This window comes from Rutilus rutilus (assembly GCF_951802725.1).
Source record: "Rutilus rutilus genome assembly, chromosome: 6".
Lineage (NCBI taxonomy): Eukaryota > Metazoa > Chordata > Actinopteri > Cypriniformes > Leuciscidae > Rutilus > Rutilus rutilus.
The window spans coordinates 32,671,485-32,692,036 of record NC_140214.1 but is presented as its reverse complement, the minus strand read 5'-3'; the positions used below and the strand labels follow the sequence as shown (position 1 = coordinate 32,692,036).

Below are 20,552 nucleotides of genomic sequence, written 5' to 3'. Positions count from 1 at the left end.
GAGAGCTGCTGGTGGTGACAAGGTGGGGCTGGATGGGGGAGGCTGAATACTGAAAGTGGGAAGATGAGGTCTTAAAGAGACAGCAGTTGTCACTGTCTGTTCATTTGGTCAGTGTCGCAACCGAGCAGGCCTATGTGTTAAACAAAACAAACAAGGACTGTCCTGTGCATTTCATTATTTACCATTTGTTTACATTATCTGGGCACATGCACAAAAAGCAGGAATGATTACTGAATGTAGGATATGTAATGAAGGGCTGTCAATAATTTATTAAAATGGAAAGCTTTTCTACGTAGTACCATTGTCAACATTGTCATTTCAAGTGCTTCATTGAATCGCTTACTGTTTATTATGTTCATGTTTACCAATGAATTTCTGTTGAATTTGCTGATCAAAACAAGCCTTTTAGTTTGATTTCACACATTGCTCCACTGGATGAGCATCATATCTGCATTTATTTATCGCATTTCAATGAAAACTGCTCGTTCAAAACTGCTCGCATAAGAAAGACAACCTTGACAGTCAAAAGTCAAATTTGGGGATGAGAGTTTCCTTGCATGAGTCCATCCAAAGGTTCTACATCCAAAGGAAGTATTTTGAGTCACTGTATATCTGAGGAGGATATGAAAGGTCATGTAATATGACCCTGCTAAGACATCCACCTCACATCCTCACTGTTACCTAAAATCATAAAGAAATCCATAAGCTAATTTAAGCCGGTCTCATTTTCAACCACATGGCTTTATTTTCAGTGCCTTGTAATGTGTCTAACATTTCAAGTCATGGTGAAAAGACTTGAAATATCTAATCTGCTAATGTTAGGCCATCCAAGGTTATGTCTTGATTTTTGGATAATAATACACAAATATTTAATACATACATATTTTAATATAATATAATATAATATAGTATAATATAATATAATAAATTATAAAGGCAGTTTTGGGGTAACATTACAAGTAATGCAACTTAAAAAAGTAATCTGATTACATAAGTAACAAGTAAAGCATTACTTTTAAATGTAATGAAAAAAAACAACAACAAAAAAACACATCTCTTTGGCCTAGCACACACATAACACATTATAGACTTCTAGTTCAATGTTAGGCTGCATAGATTAGGTCAGCCGGAACCGGGAGCACTCCCCATAAATCCTGATGTACTCGTTACATCATAAGGAGGATGGCATCTACGCTAATATTAGTCTCTCTGTTTATGCCGAGGTTTACCGCAGTCCGCCGGATCCAGGCCGTATCCAGATCTGTTGAAGGACCTGTGCCTGGACATGAAGACAACGCAGTCCTGAAGTGTCAACTAGTCTCTCCCCTGTGAAGGCCACCTTCCCTTCACCTCTGTACAGATAAAACGTTGTCGGGATAATTCCGGTACACATGGCTATGCGGAAGCGATAAATAATTCTTTATTATACATTTTATAAGGCCAGACAAGCAGTTTGTTGAGGGTTGGTTTGTAAAGAAGGACTACAGGTCTGCGCACATATATATTCAAATGCGCATACCTATAGACTAAACACTAAGCCGTCTGCGTTTTCGCGGGTTTGCATTTTTGAAGTTTGCGCAGAGATAACCTTTTTTTTTTTTTAAGGCTCGCACCTTGGAACCTATTTCAGGGTTTGCGTTCTCGAGCCGCCAGGCACTGTTGTTGTGCGAAAGAGCGGGCCGGAGCGCGTTGAGTGTTTTCTGTTAGAGCGGTGTCGTGTTAGCGGCCCCTAAGTTAATAACTAATGATCTTCACAATGGTTGTGAATCAATCAAAACTAACTTTAGCTGGACAATAACTTTATTCAAGAGCTGCTGTAAAGCCAAAACAATCTCTGTTTCTGTAATTTCCTATTATCACTGTAAAACTGATTTGAGACAATCTATATTGTTAAAAGCGCTATATAAATGAAGGTGACTTGACTGTCACAATTTAGTCCAAGGATGAAGAAGATAAATGAAGTATATCAAAATAAAGGTGTTGTTTATTAAACAAAGCAGCCTCAGGTAATCCAACAAGAGGTAACATCAACGAACAGTTTGCATAGCACAAACACCAACAATACCGGACAAAGACAAAGGAAATGAGGAACTTAAATACTCAATGATAATGAACTCAGTAATGATCAGCTGTAATAATTAAATGAATATCCATGAAAGTCCATGAAAGTGAAACTAACTGAATATAACCGTGACAACAAAATATCCGAGTTATTTTTTTCAAGTTACATTGTTTTCCCATTTATTGACTGACATCTCTCCTGTCCCCATATTGAGAGAAATCGTAAGTGTGTGCGCTGTAAGTGTTTGGCTGTGCAATCATGACGGCTATTAGTTATAGACTAAATGTGAGTATTTACTCATCTCACTTCCTTAAATGAATAAAAACAGTGAAAAGCAAACTCAAAATATTACGCACAACAGCAATAAATAGCCTAAATATGTTAAATTGCACAAAAATACTTTATGTATTTAATCTCACTTTATTAAGCAATTCTTTAACTAAGCAATTTGCTGCTGACCTTTGATGATCCAATTCATGCATACTAATAAGCAAAAATGACTTTAGATAAACATCATATTGTGTTCCTTTTTTTGTTTTTATTGCTGAAGTAAGGCCCTGTCACAAATGGCACCCTAAAAACCTGCGTTCTTCCTACGAGTCCGCACTTTCGAGACGTAACGCCGCTTTGACTGTCGGGAAGAAGTGTGCTGCAGAGCTCGCTTCAGTGCGGGCTCGGCAAAAGTGTGAATTGAGGGCACATATCACTGCAAAGGGGGCACTAACGAGCACCCTTTTGAGACCTAAAGTAACAAATGGGACACCCTACGGTCTCATGGACTTAATGGATGCGCGCACGCGGCAGCCATTGTAAGTCCACAAGAACGAAAGTGCATATGAAGTGTGCCATTTGCGACAGGGCCTAAGGCTGGATCCCAAATGGCACACTCCGGCCTTGTGGACCTCCTTCGAGTCGAGTTCACACTTGGTGACGTCAGAAAGTGCAGACCTAAGGGGCGCTGGCCTCGAGTCCACGAGGGCACGCGAGAGTGTATTTTGGGACAGGCTTGATGACATCATGCCACCGAAAGTCAAACAGCCACGAAACTCCTCCCCTCATTTATCTGATTGGGCGTTCGCAATGATTCCTGGGTAGGTAACTTCCCTTCACCGAAGTCCGCATCGAGGGCACAAAGGCGGCGCTTGCGAGCACACTTCTGAGCGCTGAAATGCCGAATGGGACGCCCTACAGACCCATACACTTGGCGAGCACGCGCAATTTAAGGCCACGAGACCAAAGTGTGAAGTGTGCCATTTGGGATCCAGCCTAAAGGTACTGATCCACTTTTGCAACACGACTGTCACGTGGTGTCGCGACGCCTCCCCACATTTGTACGTTGATGGGCGTTCCTTCAGTTTACCGCTATGGGCGTGGTTTTGACCGAGCGGGAAATGTTGCGTATTAGAACAGAGGACCTGCGAGAGACCCCCGTCTCCATACGCTCTACTTCTATTGGATAGTCGCGTCGCGTTCAACGGAATTCATTTGCATAAAGATGGGCATCGGCCAGCTTTTTGACGTGCAGCATTTTTCCAAATGAAGTCCTTCCCGGAATGCTTTGCGGGCGCGTCAAAGTCGCTTGACGTCACCCATAGGAATATAGTGGAGTGCTGCGTGACAGAAGTGTCGCACGGACAAGTGGATCAGTATCTTAAGAGTATTGAACTTTCTTCTCCTGCGTCCTGTTCTTCTGCGATCCAGAATGGCAGCACAGCTGAAAGGTATTTTTGGTTTATTTGAGCTGCGCCCTCTACTGTACAGACGTGAATTTGCATTTCCTTCGGCCTGAGGCTTATTCATTTCACTTTTGGTGTAAAAGGGCCTTGGCATTTGCCAAAAATACAACTTTTTAAAAATCAAAATCAAACAAGCAAACCCAGCCCAGATAAGAAAAAGTAACAGAAAAGCAACTAAGTAACACAATTACTTTTTTAGGGAGTAATGCAATATTGTATATTTATATATTGTAATATATATCTTGTAATGTATTACATTTAAAGGTAACTTTCCCCAACACTGGTTAAAGGTGACATTTGTAACACTGCATTACTGAAGTGTCTGTCTGAAGACAGAAGAAAGCAGTGTTCAGCATGTGCCTATGGGGGGTGCTCTGGTATCACCATTTCTAGATCATTTAAAGGTCAGGGACCACCATGTGCTTAGTTTTGAAATGAAAAAAGAGAGACATAATATTTCAGTTCTTCTAAAATACAGCTTTAATAAATAGGTTATAAATGCATCTTGGCTATATTAACTGTTAATGGAGAGACTGAAAGATGATACTTGATGGGTAGACATGCATACATTTTATGACTGTTCATTCCATGAAATAGTCTATTTTACATGAATAAAAATTAAATACATTTCCTTCTGCTATTCTACAATTTTTTTTTTTGCCAGTAATTATATTTATAGTTACATGACAGCTCTGATCATAGCAAAACTAGTGTGATTTTCTACAAGACAAGTGTCATTAATGCCCGCATACTGTGCTCATACATGGCATATGATTTTAAATATTGTCATATATAGTATGCTTGGTGTTGGAATTTTGCTCTATGTCAAAAATGTACATTAATAGTAGTTACATTCACTTTTAAGTTAAAATATGGGACCATGAAGAGAGGGAAATCTGTTTTCTGTATCACATGCAATCATCAGATTTTCCAAATCTTCTGTAATATTTAAATTGTAGATGCATCTAATGAAGCAACTTTCTTAGTCTTTGCCCAAACAAAATAATTACGGTTATTAATGTTATTTATGTCTTTAAACATTGTCTCATTCAGTGCCCTTCAATCATCTCAGCTCACTCCAATTGCTTTGACGTTAACTAATAATGCATAGTGTTAAAATTATAGACAAATCTTAATAAGGACACCCACTAAGATTTTTGGTAAATTTAGCAACAACAAAAAAAACAAAAACAGCAATGCTGGTTTGCATAGTTATTTTCTTCAAAGAAAATATCCAGCCTAAAATGATACAAAGGAGCGGAAATCATAATGTTCTAGCACATGGCTTTTTTCACTATAAACTATATACTGTAAATATGAACGATAAAAGGATTTCAGTCTCATGAAATGCACTTCAAACTTACCAGGCCCATCGACTCAACTGTATGGCCAAGATGTTGTTGTTCGTAGATTTTGTGAATGTATTCGGTCCCCTTTGAACGTTTGGGCTAACAGTCTTAAATGAACTCGCTCACTTTCAACATGATACTGCTTTAGCTGTGACCTTTCATGCAGAGGCTTTGAAGTTGCTCCCCGCCGAGCCCTGATCCAGAATGCCCCGGAGCACACAGCATTAAACTGGGCTTGCTGGAAGACAGATGGCCTGGGGAACACGCCCTGCCTGCACACCTGGGTATAGATCACCCTGAGTCAAATTCAGCTAGGCTGCAACCGAAATCGCATACTTCCCTACTATATAGTAGGTGAAAAACAGTACTAAGTTCTAAAAAAGTAGGCAAAAAGTTGGATGACCGAATACTTCCGGTGAGATTCTAAGTGTGCATTCGATGGGCACTTAACTATCCCATGAGACCCACGGGAGAGGATTTGTGAATGACAGTGAAGTGACGCACACTTACACTGGCAGGTCACATGACAATGGCAACACTGCAGATGTAGTATGTCCTGATTACATTCATACTACAGACAATCAAACTATATAGAACTTTTTTTTGTAGCTATCGTGAAGTAATTACTTTTTCAAAAATAAGCACCTATGCAATTTCAGATGCAGCCCTAGTGTCATGCCTGAACTGAGGCTGTATGGCTACACTCTTTTCAGCAGAAAAACAGCGCCACCTTGTGGCGAGGGATGTGAACTAACATTGTAAAATGAACATGAAAAACAGGTTGAACAAAGGTTCTTGAGATCTGAATTGACCATGATAGATAACTAGGTTCTTTGAAGATTAATATTCAGTTTGATAAACTAAACAAAATTCCTCCTATATTCCCCAACGAGGTTTGGTTCATTTTTCTCAAGTATACAAAGTTAGATAAGCTTAAAAATATTAGTGAAATATAACTAACATCAAGAAAAGGTGCTTTTGCTCTCACTTTCTGGCATGTATTCCTCTAGTTTCAAAAACCTTCACTTACCGGTTCTGTTTGTGCTCTATAGAATATAAATGCTGTCTTCAGGCGCCTCTGAAGAAAGCAAAGGCTGCCCATAAATTCAACAAAAATAGCTGTGCACGCTCTGCATATTAAATTGACATCCTGTTTTCACTCGAGCCAAACTTTGTGCCTACTGTTAGTGAATAATAGATTTCACAGGTCCGAGTTTGATCACATGTCCATGTTGAAGGCCCTCATTAGGAGGTCCAGATCTCCCACGCTTGCTGCCTGGAACAGTTCTGGCTGGTCCATGAGTGAGAGGGCGATCCGCAGAGCGGCCCAGATGTTGCTGGACATTGCCTGATGACTCCTGCTCTTCCTCTGCTGGTGCAGAGCGGTCAAGAAGTTACTCACTGCCTCCCTGTGAGAGAAAAGACAGAGGTAAAACATTGAGTGCCCTATCATACACCCGGCGGAATGCAAGTGTTTTTGGCTAGTTTCAGCCTGACGCAGTTATCATTTTCATGTCCTGTGCCACGTTGTTTAAATAGCAAATGCTTTTGTGCGCCCATGGGCGGCTGGTCTGAAAACGAGGTGTGTTCAGGCGCAATGTTGGCGCGTTGCTATTTTGAGGCAACTGAATTAGACTGCGCCATTGACCAACTGGAATCTGGTCTAAAGTCAATGGCGCAGTATTTATTTTGTTATTTAAAGGGTGCATTAGTAATATGCTCCTATAGGTAGGGTGACCACCCGTCCCGCTTTGCGTTGTGCCGCACACAATATTCACCCCTTGTCCCACACGTCCCATATTGAGAAAATGTCCTGCATTTTCAGGCTGTTGATTTTTAATTATCAAATGAAGAAAACGTGCATGAATTCTTTTGCCTTTTTAAGAAAGCATTTTATTTATTCTTTTTGCGGCGTAGTTTTTCACCTATATTTAACAGCGCTTCGTCAGAAGTACAAATACAACAGCCTTTTTTAAATCAAATCCAATGGTTGAAAAGAAAGGAGTAAACACGGTCACCAGTAGGTTGTGACGGCTGTCAATCAAAATGTGGAGCGGTGATTCGTTCCATGTGTTCCCTGTCAGAAAACAAATGGTTAATTCTGTACATTAAAATTTTTATTTAACAGAATGTATCAACTTGTTGCCTGCTGTCACATCCTTTCTAAAACATATGAAAGGTTTTGGTATATATTATATTATTATATATTCTTATTATATAAGACTGTCAATTAACTAATTTCATGTTGTTTTATATTTTATCTGTTCATTATTTATTTTGTTGGATTTTAGTTGGACTTGGTCAGAACTGTTTCAAAAATAGTTATCTGCATGATGCCTGCTGCCTTTGGGCTCAGTGATGTTGAATTTAAAAGACATGTTATGTTACATTGTGATGTATGGTGGAATCCGGCTGGTCCCGTAGATGGTCTGCTTGCTCGCTTTAACCTCGCGCACGAGCAGAGCCATTTCCTCTCCGGAGAAGCGGCTAGTTTTTCCACTTGCAAATTCTGCCATGTAAATAGCGAATCCACCATGGCGCGAGCGCAACTGGCTTTTAAAGGGAATGGGAGATGAGACTCTGATTGGTTTGTTGCATGTTACGCCCAAAAAGAGAATAGGGACAACCCTTTTAGACCATGCGCGCCGGCCATTTTCCCGTCGTTAAACTAGCAAAAGTGGATTCGGACATGCCCTAAGTGCACTTGCGCCGTGCGCTTTAGACCATGCGTTAGATCCTTAAAATAAGGCCCTGAAATTTGAAGTTTCAGACTTTATTTTGTTTAGCCTTCTGCTTGTTCAGTCTGCTTTAGTGTCTACACTAAGGAGACATACAGTTCCCATTAACCCTTGCTCATTGTTACGGTTCATTACCGATGTGCCCCCAGGTTGATGCAGCTGATGCCGAGGTTGTATCTGGAACGGATGAAGCCTGGCTGGAGCTCCAGAGCTCTGGTGTAGGCCTCCACCGCCTCCTCACTGCGGTCCCCATTCGCCAGTGTGGCTCCGAGCCGATTCCACAGGAGATAGTCCTATGAAAACACACAGAATTGGCAGAGTAAAGGGCGATCTCAGACAGGGGTTTTCCAGCGGGGTTCCAAGGACCACCAGGGGGTCGCAAGGTGGTACTACTAGGCGGTCTACGGGAAAATTTCAGAGAAAAATAACATGTAAACTAATTGTTTTATTTATTTTGCATTTTAAGGACTGTTTATATTATATTATATTATGTATAATATACTATAACTTTATTTCTCAAAGTGTTTTACAATTAAGCAAAACATTACAATAAGTATAACACTTCACATAAAAACAAACTACCATAATCGATATAACATAAGTTTAAAAATTAAACTTGCCTTATAATGATAATAAAATAAGATAAAACTATTATACATAAAATGCATAGCAAAAACAAATGGAAATTAATATTAATTAAAATTAATAATAAAAGCTAAAGTAATTTTTAACTTTCATTAAAAAAAATATTGAATAAGCCGTCTTCCTTAAATCTATTGGTTAATGTGCTCCAGAGCTTAATTTCAGGCATAATTGTCAATGGCTGCATTCCCGATGGTCTTTGACTGTTGCTGGGAACCTCCAATAAACAAGCAACAGATGATCTCAGTGTTTTCGCAGGCACATCATTTACAAATGAATTAACACTATAACTTGGTCCAAGCCCATTACAGGGTTTGTATGTGAGGAGGAGGACCTTAAAATCAATTATTATATTATATTATATTATATTATATTATATTATATTTAGTAAGAAAGATTTAATAGACTCTGCATTAGTTTTATATAACATGTATTTCTAAGTGTTCATCTATAAATCCTTGTTGTGTTTTGATAAATCCTAAATCCTAGCATTTAGCTTGCTCACTAGGACTGGTAAGGCAATCTATTCTCCATAAAGATTTGAATTTGAATTGCAAATATAAGTTTATTCATTTAACAGTGGATATTAAAAAAATTACACTATCAACAAAATCTTTTGTGTGTGTTTGCTGCAGCTTTCTGTTCTCTCACGACTGGATTTACTTCTTGTTGTCTTGTGTAAATAAATGTCCACTGCGCTCGGATCCAACGCATTGGTATAAGCGGGATAATCCACGGCTAGCTGTGCTTTAAATGATCCGAATGCATTAAAATAATTTAATGCACAGCTAGCCTTGGATTATTCCTTACTTAAATTACATATCACACACCACATTATATTAACAAAGCTAAAAGTGGTGAAACTAAACATTTTCAGTTATCCATTGGTTATCAAGGTAACAGCTCAGCCTACTAACTGACTGGTTAAGAAAAGCAGTTTTGATTAGAAAATTTTTGGTCAGGCATTGAAGAAAGGGGGATCTTGCACCACAATGGCGCATCATAATAAATTATTTTCAACATTGTTAAAAAAACACTAACAGAACCCTGCACCCAAATCAATGTGAACTACTAAATTAATATGCATTACAGATTGCTGTATTCATTTTTTTAGCAAGCTTAAAAACACCCACAGTGCTGTCAGGACAGCTCTGAGAATCTAAAAGATCTGTAGCATTAAAAATGATGAATAGGACTTTGTGGCTTACCTCCGGTCGGACAGACAGTGCGGCATTGAAGGCGTCCACAGCTTTATCAAACTCTGAGCTGAGGTTGAAGAGCACACCCAGGCCTGTCTGGAGGTCAGGGTCCACCCCTTCAGCGCTCTGCACTGCCTCCTGATACAGCTCCAACACCTCCACCAGCTGAGAGCTGCACACAACACACAACACACACCATGAACAAGGGCAGGGCCATATGAGGACATATATCATGGCGATGATATAAACTGTCAGTTGATAGCACATTCCAGGGCCAGGTTTTATGGCCCCTCTCTTTCTGCAACAGTGGAAAAAGCTTTGCAGCATGTTGATTGGATCTTGGTGGACTAGCACAAACAAATGTCCAACACCACCAGATAAGGACGCTAGGACTGACAGACTGCTCAAGCACGGGAAGGACAGAACTCCTCATTGGTCCACAGGCAGTTTCTGCCCTGCACTCATCTAGACTCATCCCTAAGGTTTAAGCCAACCACCATAACAATTATTTAGGACATTTTGGGTGCAACAGCATCAATCATAATTGATAATTGTTATCAATTATAACAAATCCATTCATAACTATGTTTGGAAACCTTAAAACTAATGTAAACTAAAACACATTAATTTAATATAAATTAATGTAAAAAATTGTGCTGGGCAACGATTAATCGCACCCAAAATAAAAGTTTGTGTTTACATAATCTATGTGTGTGTACTGTATATAATTATTTTGTATATATAAATACACACGCATGTATATATTTAAGAAAAATGTGTTAATATATAAAATGTTTATATTTATATATAATATAAATTATGTATAAATATATATTTCTTAAATATATACATGCATATGTGTGTATTTATATATACAAAATAATTATACACAGTACAATTTAATTTGGATGCGATTAATCACGATTAATCGTTGCCCAGCACTAGTAAAAAATAAATCTTACTCAAATTCAGCTGTAAATGTATAAATGAATGCATGAATGACAGTTCAATCTTTTTGCCAAAAACTTTCCAAAGGTATTCAGGTGGTGGTTTGGGAAGTGAGAAACGCACTGGAATGGAGAAGCAGCAAATTGCAATCTCCTCCTCATCGGAAAGGGATAAATGTACCCTTTCAACAGACACTCCTTGTTCTGAGTCTCAAGAAACAGAAACAGATCAACCAGTTCGGAATCTCCCATCTGGAGAGACATTAACAGACACGCCATTCTGAGCCTCCGGCCCGTTACAGGGAAGGCAGCAACAGATACACCCAAGTTCTGAATCTCCAACCTACAAAGGTGAGACATTATCAGATACGTTTTGAGACTCTGGCCTGTGAAGGAAGAGACAATAACAGGTTCCATGCTCTCATGTTCCAAGTCTACAGCTTGTGAGGCAGCCACAGATACAACCACAGTCTGAGCCTCCAGTCTGTGAGGAAAGAGACATTAACAACTTCGTTCAGAGTCTGGCAGCGTGCAAGCAGCGTGTCTGGCCCAGAGAGGCAGAAGACAAACAGACATTTGCAACAAGGTTAAGCTCAGGAGGACAATCCTTCACTTCAGGGCCTCATATCTGCATGTTCCAGATTTTAGGAACCCTTTTTGGTGCTCCAGGAGATCAGCATCCCGCAGAGCTTCGTGTTCAAGGCTGTTCAACGTATTCCGGCTCCTTTCCCGACTGCATTGTCACCCAGTACCAACCAGTGGAAGACTTCACCGCCATCGGACACTCGACCACGTGGAACATAAATATCACTTTACCAATCCTCTTAGAGACCTTGGCATTGTTGTATATTATCAGTATATGATTATCTAATTTGCATTAGATGTTATATAGCTGATGCTAGTCAATAACAAATAATGTTTCATTGTTTTCTTTGATGCATAAGGTTCTTCACCTTATTAGTTTCAGAGAAATAATGTATATTCCCATAAAATAACGTAACTCTGCCATAGCCACACCCAACTTAAAGTCCGCGTGAACCGGAAGTTGCAAACGACTTTTCTCCGGTGCTGTGACGTATTTCCCAGTGAAAAGGAATATTGAACAGAGGGCAGGGTTTTACTCTAGTGCTCCTCCTCTCCATCTCTCGCTCATTACAGACTAACGATTTGAGGGGAGTGGTTAAGCGTTTCTCAACCCAAGCCGTCAAGCATACGTCATCAGGGAAGGTCCTCCAATGCAGAGAGGAGGGGCATTTTCAGATTTTGATTAAAGATTACGAAGCCAAAACATTTTTTTCCGTGTTTTAACTTGCACGGATTAATTGTTCACCACAAGACTAGTAATATGCGCTAACAAAGTAAATAGGGTCCATTTTGATTTCAGTTGGACTTTAATTGCTTGCTTTTTATGCACCTTTTCCTTCATCATTCATGGTATTCATTTTGCAGTTGTGTTGATTACTAGTTTATCTTTTTGTTAATAAAATGTATTTTATTACACGTGTGTTTACCTTGTGTTGATAATACAGAGGAGGCTCTACAAGTTAACGATATCTCAAAATCCTTCAAATTGGTCAGATGACAAACTCCCTTCAGTTCACACAATTTTATTTATTCAACAATCATTTTTGATTGTTATTTTACTATTAAGGCGAAATTCTTTAGCTGGTACCCAGAGGTACAGTAGGAGGAGTAGGAGGTCATCTGACATTCTCACACACATCTTAAGTGACGTGACCGAAACGCATTATAAATTTGGTGCCATCAATTAAAACTTCTACATAACAGGTGCCTTGTATGAGAGAAAGTATAATCCTTTACAATAGAGAATTTGCTATATTGTTTTTGTCGCAGTATGTACATATCTGTGTATCTTTTAGTAGGCGTGACTGCATTAAGTTATTGACACGTTGATAAAGAAACCTGAATGACTGAGAAAATGAAGAATGCAGAATGAAGAATCTACAGTGAAATAAAATGAAGTGATCTACGCCACACTACTCCTATCTCACAAAACAGACCTCATGCATATGCTTTATATATGCAGCATGTAGACAATGATTCATGTGAGTGAATGTGGATCGTACCACCCGAGAGTGGGGATGGGGGAGATGGAGGACCCTCTGCGGCTGGGCAGTGGCGAGCCATCCAGAGGGCTGCGGTTCTGGAGCAGGTGTCTGTATCTGGGGTTGTATCTGATCCAGCGGTGAAGAGCCTCACAGGCTTCCGGCTGCTGCCCTGCGTTGGTCAGGCTCACCGCCAGAGCCATCAGGGCCTTCAGATTGTTTGGGTGCAGCTCCAAACATCTATTTGAACAAAGACACACAGACAAAACATGGCAAAATAAGCGAGGGAGTGAGTTGGTCCAACATGTTTTTTTTAAAACTACGTGAGTTTGGGGCGGCACTATCTGTAGTCCAATAAATGGTGCACAAGGGGAGCGTTTCGAAAAACTATTTGTGCAATACCATTTGTTACCACTAATTGCGCAGAAGCCCATAAAGCTTTAATGCAATTTCCTCATGCATAATTTAATACGTTCGTGAACTTTAGAGATTGGTGAACTTTGAGATTGTTATGGCCTTAATTTTAAAATGAAAGATTTTTACAAATTAAAAATTGTAGAAACCCTGAAACTACAAATGTGACTATTTCTGCAGCCTTTCATCTAAAAGATGTTTCAATGACTAGTGGATTTAGGCAAGAAATCCTGAGCATTGCACTTGTTAAGAAGATTCTGGTTTGACAGAGTGTCTAGTAAGTGTGTAATCCCCAATGAAAGGACATTAAAACTCTGTATTTACAACATCATTCACCCACAGAGAACAGAGCATTAATGCTCCTCTGGCATATATCAGACTCAAGCATTAATCACAAAACCCCTCATTATTGTCGACTCACCTCTGAAGACAAACAATGGCTGCCTGTTCATTCTCATTCTCTGCTTGTGTGGTGCCCAAAACCTGCCAAGCCTTTGTAGAGGAAAAAAAGCACTATAGTTTGAAACATCACAAAAATATTAGAGCAAAGCAGAAATAAAAAAGGCGAGAATTGCTCGAAGGGCACTGTAAAAAGAGCGTTCAATTATTGGGGCTGCCAGTTTTCTAAAGCATATTGTTGTTCCTTCTTCATTATGTGCTTGGCTAGTGCATTTAGTGCAGTCACTCTGGGGACGTTGGCATTTGACTTTAATGTGGTTTTGTTTAGAATTAAACAGGATCATATTTATAAGCCATCCCAGAGGTTTACGCCATCTGTCTGGCATCACTGTGGCTCATAAAGCATGGGAAATTTCATTAAATGTTTGATGGTGCTGACTGGGCAATAATAAAAGGAAGGCAGGGAGGACATGGATTTGCACTGTCTGTCACTAAGCGGTTTCATCGTTTGTGAGGTGATAAAACGTTCGGAGTAGATTGAGTTGAATACAGGACATAATAGTTATGTTCCAAATCCAAGTAAGCGGACAAGAGGCTGATTTAGAACGTTCTAAATATCAAATTATTAAACTTCTTAAACAATTGGTCCCCCCCATTTTCTACAAGACACTCGTTCATAAGTTTGGGGTCAGTTTTTATTTTTGTATGTTTTTGAAAAAAGTCTCTTATCATCGGGATTTGGTGATAGAACCCAAACGCAGAACAGCCAAGGAAGCTCAAATAGGTATTGTGTGCTACACAACACAAGAACGCCTGACCAATGAACACAAAGACCAGGCGATCGACAAAAAGACATGAGACAAGAGCACATGGACAGTAAACACTCAACCCATGCACTCAAAACAAAAGACAAAACATGGAGCATGAATGTCCAAACCACGACAATACCCTCCCTCAAAAGAGACTTGCTCTGGCGTCCCCAATGAGGAACACCAAACACAAGACAGATACATACACCGACACAACGACAGAAGACAGACTGGGGTCAGACAATGACAGGTATTGGAGGAAGGGAGGGAAACCAGGACGGACCAGGGAGGCTCGGGCTTAACAGGAACCCTGGTGGATGGCCAGGGTAGTGTCGGAGAGAGGCAGGACCTGGATAGCAGTGACTCTGGGGTTGGAGCAGATTCTGGAGGATCCTGGTCAAGAGCGGGCTCTGGAGTGGCCTCCGTGGCTGGTACCACAGGACAAATTTTCTCTTCTTCAAAGAGACAACCTGGTGGGACTAGGCTGGGATTAGGTGAGATTAACTGGGAGAGGGGCCCACTCCTCCTACAGAATCTCTGTATCCTTTAGATGGCAAACATGGTCAACCACTTCCCAGTAAGTCCATGATTTTCTAATTGCCCAACTCCTCCCAGGGAATGGGATCATCGAGTCAGACAATTAAAAGGTCAATTAACTCAACCTTGCCAAAAAACAAGCCCCTGGGCTAATTCAAGGGGATCTAGTACATATAATCCAAAGGGGCGATGATTCTGGAGGCAACTTAACATCCTGCCAGCCTGAGATGTGTTCTGAGAGGGCAGAACACAAAAGTGGAATAAATAAAGAAGGAAACTAAGAGGATAACGAGGGAGGAAAACTGAGGTAAATGAACAAATAAACAAGGTAACAAGAAGGGCGGGGTAAAGACAATAGACAGTGGAGCACATGGCACATGGAAACTAACAAAACAAAGACACGTGCTACAACAAAGCCAGAAAAACCTGACATGAACACGCAGTCAATAAGAGCTCTCACCGATTGCATATCCACACAAAACATGACAACAAGAAAGCACACAGCCAGTGAACACATGAGCTGCGCGCTACACAGAACACAAGAACGCCTGACCAATAAACACAAAGACCAGGTGCACATGAGAAAACACATCAGACAAGAGCACACAGCGAGTGAGCAAACTCTCCACACGTGCGCTCACAACAAAAGACAAAACGTGCAGCATGAATATCCAAACCCCGACACTGAACCAAAACCAAACTAGACAGGAGTATACACTTATGCTCACCAAAGCTGTATTTATTTGATCAAAAATGCAGTAAAAACTGCAATACTGTGAAATAATACAATTTAAAAGAACATTCTATTTCAATATATTTTAAACTGTCATTTATTCCTATGATGAGAAAGCTGAATTTTCAGCATCATTACGCCAGTCTTCAGTGTCACATGATCCTTCAGAATCATTCTAATATGTTAATTTGCTGCTCAAGAGACAATCATTACATGTATGTATACACACACAAACACACTTTTTAATTTTGCTTGGTGTAATACATTCTGGGATTGCATTAATTGCAAAAGATGCCAAGCTGCCTTTGATTTTGGTCAATCAAAGGTATCTTATGGATTCCTTCAAGTCTTCATGTCTTAAAATATTGTCTCAGTAGGCCGCTTGCTAGGTTTGGGAACACATATAATGTGTAAGACAGCAAAAAAAAAAACACACAAATGCTCAATAAATGGGTTGTCCAGATTGGGGTTCTTTACCTCTGAGTCCAGAGGGTCTTGTAAGATGGCCGCCTCTAACAGTAATACAGAGCTGTTCAGATCCCCGTCCTTGCACTTCTGCAGCCCCTGATCAAAAGCATTGGTGTAGTCTTTGTAAGGATTATTGGTATGGAAGCAGTGACCCTGTAAGCAACAGAACCAAAGAACAAGCTTAAAGAAAACAAGCAAAACCACAATTAAATATCATGATGATTTTAATAGAAAACTTGAGCGCAGGACTCAAGACTAATCCTTTCATAAATCTGAGAGGCAGACGGTGGAGTGTTGATAATTGGATCATGCTGAGGTCTTTAATATTGCAGTGAAAAGTGCAGTTGGACTAATCAGTGGCGTGGGGAGAAGAAAAGGGCACAGGAACTCACACTACACAATAAACTAAGTGACACTACACAATAAACTAAGACTCTTTGTAAGCTTGAAAGAAAATTAAAAACAATAATTTAATTATTTTTACAGTGGCTCGTACTTTTTCTTAAGATTGTTTTAAAGTAAAAACTTCAGAAGAATTTGAATTCCTGAAAATAATTTTCTTAAAAATAATTCTTAAATCCCTAAAGGTTTTCAATGATTGGATTGTGTTGTTTCAAATATTAACCATGACAGAAGGAGCATAAAAGATTGCAACAGGTTAGGGTTAGACAGGTTCTATCAAAATAACTATTTAAAATATTAAACGTTGCATTAAAATACGTGACGAAAACAGTGTGCACACTTATTATGATTTTTCATTCGGTGCATCTGAATCGAATACTGTCTGAGTAGGTACTACATTTGAATTTGAACTTACTTCACGACAGTTAAAAAAGTATGTTCTATATCATGAATATGGGTAGTATGAATAAAATTCGGACGTACTACATCCGCCATGTTGTTACTGTCACATGACCTGCCGCATCAGTTGTGTCACTTCACTGCCATTCATAAATCGTCTCCCGTGGCCTCATGGGATAGTAAAGTGTCCAACATATGCACACTTCAGAATCTCGCCGAAAGTAGTAGGTCATCCAGATACTTTTCGCCTATTGTTTTTCGAATACTATGTATTTGGACATACTACTCTGTTGGCACCCTATCAACTACACAGAAATGCCCTAGCATCTAGAAACTATATTAATCAAGCTGTATCTCTAAAAGGGATGCAGCATAGGCAGCAACTCAATACAAATGTATTTATAAAGCACTTTCAAGACAACAAACAGTCATATAATCCGTCATGATACATATCACTTACAATGATCAGACCCAGGCAAAAGCCAAGGATAATAGGAAAGCACAGAAGTTTTTGGTTATATCCGAACATTCTCTGCCTATTTGGAAGCACACAATCATGGATCATAAGAGAGAATATTAGATGAAAGAGAACATTTTCTGACATCTGGAGTCTATAACCTTTGAAGTGATAATCTACCCCTGTATCAGTTCTGTCATCATAGAGAATGCAATACGTGGACACTCATTTTGAAACTCATGCGGTGGTGCGGAACAGCACCTTTGATTGGTTAACAATCAACAGAATAGCTTCCACTCACTGACACTGTGTCCAAACCAAGTGTGATGCAATAAAGGCTTCTCTTCCAGGCTCCAGTTTTTGTCCCAATCAGTGTTAAATCAAATCTCATTGGCCCAAAATACTACTCCACATAAATATCTATTTCAGTCAAGAAACTCTAGCAATCTGCTAGCTATCACATCATTTTATCATCTATATGGCACAAGCTGATTGGCCTCTGCTGATTCTGCAGCCAATGAACATTTAAATGCACTGGTTCAGTGTTTGAAACCCTCCACCTCCCCAGCTCCACCTGCCTAGATCTGCTATGGGATTTATGTACTGTATGTCTGATCATGCAGCAGCAGATCTTACATGCTCACAGCAGTGATTCTTAACTATTGAACAATTAAAAGAGTTACAGCGTACAATACAATTAAAGTGTTCTTATTAGCTGCATAACGTGGTTCTCAAACTTTTGCCTTGAAGACCCAATATAGATATTTTCGTTTTTTCCCCCTGTAATTATGACAAAGCGGCTTGTTTTCAAACTATTTTTATTTACAGAAACTGGGAGTATTGATATATTAATTAACCACAATTCATTTCTGGATTCTAGAAGTTCCTAGAACTGTATGTTACTCAATAAAAAGTTATTTAGGAAGGTAGGGGTATGACTTTTGTTTATCTTGATTTTGTGTTTTTAACATTTAGATTAAAGTTAGATTATTTTAATATATTGCAAATATTTTTTTAATTATTATATTCAATATATTTATTGAATATAACAAAACTAAACATTAAAATATTAAATATATTTAAATAGTCGGCACTGATATCTTCGTGGTTAGCGCACCAACATATAGCGCAACTACGCCGAGTTTGATTCCCAGCTCGAGGTCCTTTGCCGATCCTGTACCCCTCTCTCTCTACCCCATGCTTTTCTGTCAAAAATCTCTACTGTCCTATCCAATAAATGCACAAAAAGGCCAGAAACATAACTTAAAATTATATATATTTAAATACCCTTTGGAAGTTTGCTGCGGCCCTCTAGAACCCCTTTTCCACCAATATGGTCCAGGTGCAGTTTCCCGGCCTTTGTTCGTTCTTGAACAGTTCTGTGCATTTCCACTGTAGAAAAGGGGGTTCGGGGCCAGACAGAATGTTTTAGCTCTGGCCCTAAAAACTTGCTGGTCTTGAATGGAGCGCGCGGGGGGGATTTGTGTATGCTGTCACTTTCTATGGCAGTCGGTTTCACTTTATTTTGTTGGTCCCTTTAAAACAGAGTTACTTGACATGTAGTTGCAAAGTTACTTAGTCAACAGAATCTTCTGGGAGTCCTGGCAGTCTCGTTAAGAAATGTAATAATGTTGCACTACGTTACTCTTTATATCTAAATATATAAAACTGTGTGCGCGAAAGAGGCCCAGTGTGCGAGAGAGCGGGTTTCAAAATACCTCCAAAAACAACAGATGATAGTACTGGCAGTTTATGCGAGCTGCCAATATAAGCTAGAATCACTCCCGGTACCGTGAACAGCAAAGAAGTGCACCACTGCACGGCCGAGAATAGGCTCTGGCTCCAGAACGCAAACTATATTGGTGGAAAACAGGTATAAGGGCCCTGGCCCTGTGGTGGAGAACAACTGATGTAGAGCATTTTGATTGGCTAAGAATACCTTTTCAGTGGATGAAAAGTTGGGTGGAATCGGGCCTTCACTGTCAGCGTCCTCCAACCAGTTCCTCCGTGCCAGCTCTTCCCACTCGGCCTGCATTTTATCCCAGAACTCAGTGTCTGACTGTGGGAGACAGTTACACAGCCCTTTAGGACACAGCCAATATTGGAATATCATACAAAACAAGACCCTGTACAGCATTACAGAGATATGTTGTTTGGCATCTAAATGCTTTTTAACAGTAGTTTTTTTCTTTTTTTCTTGTCCCAGCAGGGAATATAAAGGATAGACTTCATAGCATATGAATTGCTCTGTGTTTTTAATTGGTCCACATAGGACTAGCCAGGCACACAATCATGCTCCAGTTTTATGAGGACATATTGTTTTTGGTTACAAAAGCTGCACTGTAATTTTAAGCAGCAAGGCCAAAAGGTCAACAAGCTATATTCAACTTTATGGATTCACCAGAATATCATCTGCCAGAAGCACATTTGCGATTGGATTACCAGAAGACCTCTCAGCTTTCACACAGTATCTAATTCGTATCAATCTGTGAGGTCAGCAGAAGTGGTGCACAATGTATAGATATGTGTATATTTATACTCTGAGTTTTATGTGTCAGATCAGGTATGATCAGTTAAAAGCAGATTCCAGTTACAGTCCATTATTATATATATATGTGTATATTCAACAACAATGAACTAGAACAGGAACACGTCAGGAGAAGGATAAACATAGCTTTACACACAATAAATATCATTTGTATTATACATTTTTAAGGCCAGACAAGTCATTTGTTGAGGTCAATTTGTAAAGAAACACTACACGCCTGCGCACATATATATTCAAACTTGCATAACTATAGACTAAACACATAATATGCATGTGCACGGCGTCAGTGTTCTCACAGGTTCGCGTTTTTGAAGTTTGCGCAGAAATAACTTGAAATAATTTTCAAGGCTTGCACCTTGGAACCTATTTCAAGGTTTGCGTTCTCGAGCCGCCAGGCACTGTTGTTGTGCGAATGAGCGGCCGGAGCGCGTTAAGGGTTTTCTGTTAGAACGGAGTCGTGTTAGCGGCCCCTAAGTTAATAACTAATGATCTTTGCAACGGAAGTGAATCAATCAAAACTAACTTAAGCTGGAAAATAACCAAAACAATCTCTGTTATTTTAATTTCCTATTATCACTGTAAAACTGATTTGAAATAATCTATTATTGTTAAAAGCGCTATATAAATGAAGGTGACTTGACTTGACA

General features: G+C 39.6%; 1 protein-coding gene across 2 annotated transcripts in view; it reads right to left on the bottom strand.

The window, feature by feature from the left end:
- Positions 1-4,257: 4,257 nt before the first annotated feature.
- The window catches only part of pex5lb (peroxisomal biogenesis factor 5-like b), a 57,185-nt gene continuing 40,890 nt past the window's right edge, over positions 4,258-20,552 (bottom strand). For both annotated transcript variants that reach the window (XM_084410596.1, XM_084410595.1), the window contains 7 exons: positions 19,297-19,416; positions 16,109-16,252; positions 13,575-13,645; positions 12,761-12,979; positions 9,736-9,898; positions 8,021-8,178; positions 4,258-6,556 (listed from right to left, as the gene is read on the bottom strand). In XM_084410596.1, the coding sequence (XP_084266722.1) occupies positions 6,367-6,556; positions 8,021-8,178; positions 9,736-9,898; positions 12,761-12,979; positions 13,575-13,645; positions 16,109-16,252; positions 19,297-19,416 (1,065 nt within the window). In that variant the 3' untranslated portion in view covers positions 4,258-6,366. The remainder of the gene's footprint in view (positions 6,557-8,020; positions 8,179-9,735; positions 9,899-12,760; positions 12,980-13,574; positions 13,646-16,108; positions 16,253-19,296; positions 19,417-20,552) is intronic.